The sequence below is a fragment of the Papilio machaon genome, chromosome 5 (assembly GCF_912999745.1).
Source record: "Papilio machaon chromosome 5, ilPapMach1.1, whole genome shotgun sequence".
NCBI classification, from domain to species: domain Eukaryota; kingdom Metazoa; phylum Arthropoda; class Insecta; order Lepidoptera; family Papilionidae; genus Papilio; species Papilio machaon.
The window spans coordinates 6,293,878-6,300,207 of record NC_059990.1 but is presented as its reverse complement, the minus strand read 5'-3'; the positions used below and the strand labels follow the sequence as shown (position 1 = coordinate 6,300,207).

General features: G+C 31.7%; 1 protein-coding gene across 1 annotated transcript; it reads left to right on the top strand.

Annotated features, from left to right (window-relative positions):
• Window positions 1–211: 211 nt before the first annotated feature.
• On the top strand, window positions 212–5,852 carry LOC106713532 (PHD finger protein 21A). The gene is made up of 11 exons (XM_014506346.2): window positions 212–369; window positions 471–503; window positions 580–645; window positions 819–1,213; window positions 1,508–1,648; window positions 1,991–2,117; window positions 2,537–2,623; window positions 2,868–2,925; window positions 4,645–4,743; window positions 5,008–5,181; window positions 5,581–5,852. The coding sequence occupies exons 1-11, from the start codon at window positions 286–288 to the stop codon at window positions 5,850–5,852; spliced, it is 1,536 nt and encodes a 511-aa protein (XP_014361832.2). The 5' UTR covers window positions 212–285.
• Window positions 5,853–6,330: the final 478 nt, after the last annotated feature.

Below are 6,330 nucleotides of genomic sequence, written 5' to 3'. Positions count from 1 at the left end.
AAGAACTTTTTTCGTAAATTAGTGCTCTCTTAGTTTACGTAAATAAATCTCTACACCTAACATTCATAAAAAAGTATTTAAATAGTGTTTCCGAATAGTTAACATTCAGATATCAGTGTTTCCTTTGGAGAGTTTTTTTTGTTAAACTGTGACTGCGAACCAAAAGTTGACTTTATATCATAATAAATTAATTATTTACTTATAGATCGTCGTAATATAACAAAAGTATATTTAAAGTTAAAATTATGTGATGTGTTTTATAACTAGAAGTATATTATTTTATGTATGATCATGGAAGTATCTAATGAAATAAAGGAAGATATTCGCAAAACACAAACTGACTTGAAAAATGCAATAAGAGTTCATCAGGCAAGTTTTATTTCTGGATAATGTTCCATAATTTTGATAAACTTTTATTGTAGTCACTATGTAGCAACTAAACAAGTATAAACATTTTTCTTAACTTCCAGATTTGGGTTGCGCGACTTCAAGAAGACGAAAATGTAAGTTATGTTTACCATTACTGTTTTTTTTTTTTACTTTAATAATAGTTTTTGCTAAACTAAATTTATTTTTCAGAATGTACATCTAAAAATAAAAGTTAAGGAAGCAGAAAAAGAAATTATCGCTATTGGAAGAAGTCAAGTGAGTCTTTTATTTCGTTTATTTTTTGCTAGTTACAAAGCACATCACAGTTTATTTATATAATAGTAATCTAGAACTATTGTTAAATGGAATTAAATTTGTTCTAAATTTTTATAAATGTAGTATATGACTTAAGTATCAATTTGTATTACAAATAAAATTTCTAATTTCAGAAAACCGTAGTTGATAGATTACGTAGAGAACTGATACTTTATCAGCAGCGACTTAAAGCAAGGAATAAGCAAGTCAGTATTGAAAATGAGACTCGTTATGTGGCTCAGCAATTACGGGACCATCAGTTACAATATCGCAGTAGAAACAGATCCATATCATTATTGAAACCATCCGTATTAAATGAAATATTGATAAAATCGGAAAGTAACGAGGGAACTAATGCTTCTGATTCAGAACATGAATTAAAGTCTTTTAATGATAAAGAAAACTCTAATACAAGTGAAAATGATGGTAATGGTAAATACAATAAGAATATATCTCAGTTATCAAATACAGTTCATGACAGCAGAAATAATTTTACAAATGCTCTTAAGAAAGTCAAAGAAGCTTTAATGTAAGTGTTTTATGTATTTTTTATGTTCTAGAAAGTTAAGAAAGAAACAACTAAACAAAAAAAAAATTAAACAGGCTTAACATACTTCTTATTTATTGACAGTTTAAAACATAGTAATATTTTTTGGGGGCTTTATTTTTGTGCATTTTATTAGAAGGAAAGATCACATTTTTGTAATTTTTTCAATCAGACAAAAAAAAAAATCTTTTTAAATAAGACCAGTATTTTAAATAGTGAATTAAAATAAGAAGTTCTTATTCTGTAATGAATTAATATGAAATATACAATATACAGAGGCACTAAAGTTGAACAGCAACAATGGTGTGAGCAGCGATCAGATTCCGACTCATCACAGGATCATGAGCCATCACCCACTCCATCACCTCCGCCTTTGCCGGAATCTGGTGAGCTGGTGCCACAAGAGATCTTCATGAGGTAAGCATAATTATTTTACCTTAAGTAGTATTGCAGTATCTTGAGAAACCAAAATTCATCTTTTAGTTAAAATATTGGAAGTATAACACAAGAAAATTTTGTTGAATATTTTTATTTTTTAATCTTTTTTGAAATTCTCAAAACACCTTACCTAAGTTTCAACATCTATTTTATTACTAAAAGATGCCGTTTTTATTGTTATTTGTAAGTAAATAATTTTTTTATTTTTTAATGGTTTTTCGAGCGATTCTGAAAAAACAAGCAAAAAGGTAAAATCTAATAACTATATTATATTAATGATACATGTTACAATTAAATGAATCTCATAATTTTTTTTTTCAGATTAATAGGCCTTATCACACATCAACAGAGAGAATTAGTGGAAAAGAAAAGGAATGAACGTCGAAAAAGAAGAACAACTACAACTGCAAATAGTGACTTCATTTATGGAAACTTTGATATGCTGCCAGTAAGTAGACAATAACTAAATTGTTAATTACAATGAAATAAAAAAATAATATGTAGGAAATATTCTTAGACTAGAACTTTGATTAGAAAACATTAAGAAACATTTAATATAGATCATACATACATACTTATTTCTAGTCTTATTTCTTACTATATAAATGTGAATGTTTAGATGGATGAATGGATGGATGTTTGTTTGTTAGAATGTATCTACAGATCGGCTACATGTCGCTTAAATTAGGTCTAGATTTAGAACATAGTCTAAAAAATAAATAGGATTATTAAGTTTTTTATGTCTGTATAGATGGAGTTGTGGGCGAAAGCTAGTATTGTATAAATTAAAAAATATATGTCAAGTTTGCTTATGTATAAAATAATTTAAAATGTCTATCTCCATTAATTTTGCTTGAAATTTTTCAGAAACGAAAGAAATTGAACCAATTTCCGTATCTGCAGTCACATAGTGATCCGCCGCAGACGCGTTCTGCAAAGTTAAAAAAACAACAGGTAATGTGATTTATACATATACATTTTTACCGTTCGAAAATCTGTATGAAAATTATCATTTTCTTTGTAAATAAAATAACTAATTATGTTGCATAGTTTTTTCAATGGAATATAATGTTAATATTTGGATATATTGAAGATTTTTTTTTTAAACGCAACACAAGAAGAACAAAATTTTGTTAGTACTTTTTTGTGTATTATTTTATTATTTTTGTGTCTTCTATATACTTAATGAATATTACAGGGTCAAGTGAAGTCATCACGTGAAGGATCACCTTCAGGATCGTCAACAGAAAACAAAGGTATTATTAATATTATTATATAACACCGGTCTACAGCATTTTTGCGCACGGGTTAAACGTAACTTATTTTTATTGCTTTTATATCTAGAAATAAGAATAAGAACAAAAAATAATTCTGAATTTGCTTTTATAAGTAAAAAATTGGAAAATTAAAAACTAATGAAAATACATAAAAAACTGACATAGAGGTGATTTATTAAAGACACCGAACATCAATTTAAGATTTTTTTTACAATAGAAGTTTTAAAAGAGTGTTACAATGTTTAAAACTGAACAGTTTTATTTTTCCTATCATGTTCAGTACAAGTTTCTCTTTATTAAACCCCAATTATAATCTCCCATCATGCTTTCCGTATACTGGCCTTGGTAACGTCTCTCAAATTTACTCTGCTTTACTTTTTGGTACATTTAAGTCTCTTATTAGGTTATTGAGATCTTCAGAGTTGATGAGGTGTGGTATTTTTGATTCAGTTTCAAAAACGAATTCAGATTGTACGGATACAGATTAACACCGAGATTGATGGCTGCCTTGAGAAAGTAGTTGATTTCCCAACTTACGAGGAGCAGGTACAGGATTTTCTTCTGTATGTGGTATTGGAGCGGATGTCAATGGTAGATCAGGATAAAATGTTTTCTTTGAATGTTTACCTCTGAGTGGATTTACAATGCAAAAACAACAGTCGGTGTGATCACTGGGTTCCCTCCAAGTTCTCGGCACTGCAAACTTAATTGCTGTTTTCTCACCTCGGTACCAACCTAAAATAAGACGTAATATAATATATATAATCTAATTAATGTTAGTACGAGTATAAAATAGTTAATAAAATTAACAAAAAAGAGGAAATAAACTCACCGTCCAGATTGTAGCTACAAGAGTTACATGACACGTGTAGAGTCCATTTTTTTGTCTTGATTTTTAACAGGTAGATTGAAGTAAGCTTGATATGCCTCGCAAGTATTTAAATTTGTACTTAAATCATACTTTTTCTCTCTCACTTTAATAAATGAACCGCAAATATAGCAAAACTAGTCAGCGTCTCGTTTACAATGTCTAGTAGCCATTTTGTACAGGTTGATACAGCGAAAAAAAATGAAACGCGTTATTTCTCAGTAACAACCAAACACATATACTGTCGTACTCAACAAGCAGCGAAAGAAACACTACTACACTTCTTCTAAACTCTCTTTTTACACCGATAGAGCGCAAAGACCGGTATTCTTTGGGCACGAAAATCAAAAATGGTTAAATCGCTCTAATTTCTTAAAAAGCAAATATTTTCGATTTGTAATCTCATTTTTGTTTATATATGTAGTTATATAATAATTATTAAATAAGTAAAACCCATGCGCAAAAAAAAAAAATTTTTTTGTTGACCAGTGTAATTCATTAATTCATGTCGTACTACCGAGCTGTCAAGATATTTGAATATTTTGGCATGCATATGGGAATATTGCAATGCGAATTTGTGGCATTTAACATGTTATATAGTGCCCTTCGGTGAGATCTGGATATACAAGAGTCCTAGGGACCTGAGTTTCTCGCTTTATGTCCTTCAATACTGGATATAGACACTCACTTATAAAGGTTTCTCACTTATTAAGGTTCGATTGTATCGCTATTTGTCAATAAAAAAGTTCTGTAACCAAACTAAAACATCTGGACCATGTATTTGTTAGTGGGAACTCACTGTTAATAAAGTAATAACATATTTTAATTAGGTTGGAGTCAGAGCGCAGCCAATTGGCTCTCACAGTTACCTGCGGGGCTCACTGTGGAGCCGGCGATCAAGAAAGTATGTCACAGTTGTGGCAGAAATGGTGAGATTTTACTTTAATTAATTAAAAAATATATATGTGATAGAGCCTAATTTTAGTCTTGTTTCCCTTCCTATCAAGGAAAATATTAGAAGGAGAATTTGATGAAGGAGGGGATGCATAGTGCGTGGATTAAAGGCAACACATCTGCGATTGTGAATGTCTATGGGTAGCGGTCACTTCGCTATTTCGGCGAATCGGTCATCTTGATTGTATTTGTATACTTTATAATGTACATGTAAAAAAATATTATTATTTTGTGTGTAGATGTGCCATCTTTGCTGGTGTGTTGTGCTATGTGTGGCACATGGCAACACACGGGCTGTGCTGCTCGTGGTCGCTGTGCCAGTTGCCGGGCGCCGTTGCCCGACCCCGCCGCTTGCCCGCCCGCCTGCCCGCCTGCTTGCCCGCCCGCTTGCCCTCCGGTACAGATATTCAGAGGTAACACATATGGTCACTTTGTACGCTAATTATCTTAAAGTAAACATTAAAAAATCATCCCGTAAACGATTCTGAGTAGTGATCTGTTAGACACCATACAGTATTGACATACTAATTCTTACAATAATATACGATTCTATGATTTCGATTTATTTTTTACATTGAAAAAAGACAGTTAAAATATGTGCATTTTGTTTTTACTAAAAATATATATTTTTTTTTAAATATTTTTCTGCCTTGGTTCTTGTACATTGCACAAACGCGTTGTAAACTTAATATAATTATACGAATCTATATATTAAGCGACTTAATCATGAAACACGTGATCCAGCTTTAATACATACGCTGAATTAGTCTAAAATTATTCTAATAAATGTCAATTTTTATATACATTTCCAGATAAAGTAGCGGAACATAAACGCTTACAGCAACGGAACATAGAATTATGTGAAGAACTAAGCAAGTTGGAAGCGCGTGCGGCGACTCTGAAGGAGAACCTGGACGAGCACAATGAGGAGAAGCGGCAACTCCTCGCTGATCAGATCAACACGCAGAGGAACCTGCAGAAACTGCTGGACTTCATCAGCCAGTTTAAAGAGACCTCCATCAGCATACGATCCACTTCTGTCAGCGAAACTGGCAGCGATCTCAGTAAGAGTAACGAGGAATGAATTGGTAAGTTATTCTATTCTACTTGTTGTCAAATAAAAATGAAATATTTAATTTAATATAAATTATGTTTACTGTAAAATGTTATAATAGATAAGACTGTTTTTACTGTGTGGATACTGTTTTTAATTTTTTTTAATTATTTTTTTGTATAGTCTGGTAAAGATTTCCACTAGTTTTATTTCTTCTAATAATATTCGTGCTGGAGGACTAATTTTAGTTCTTTTTCACTTCCCATCCCTTTTCTTATAAGGAAAGTATGGGAAGGGGAGGTGGATTTGTTGGGAGGAGGAGATGCATATGGAGGTTAAATGTTCTCTTTTTGTACGTCTCCTCCTTCGTCGATTGAGGGTAGGCAACACATCTGCAATTGCGAATATCTACGGGCAGTGGTCGCTTCGCCATTTCGGCGAATTAGGTTTCAGGGAAAGAGGACTAAAATTAAGCCTCCGGCACCACACACATCAGACTGTACTTGGA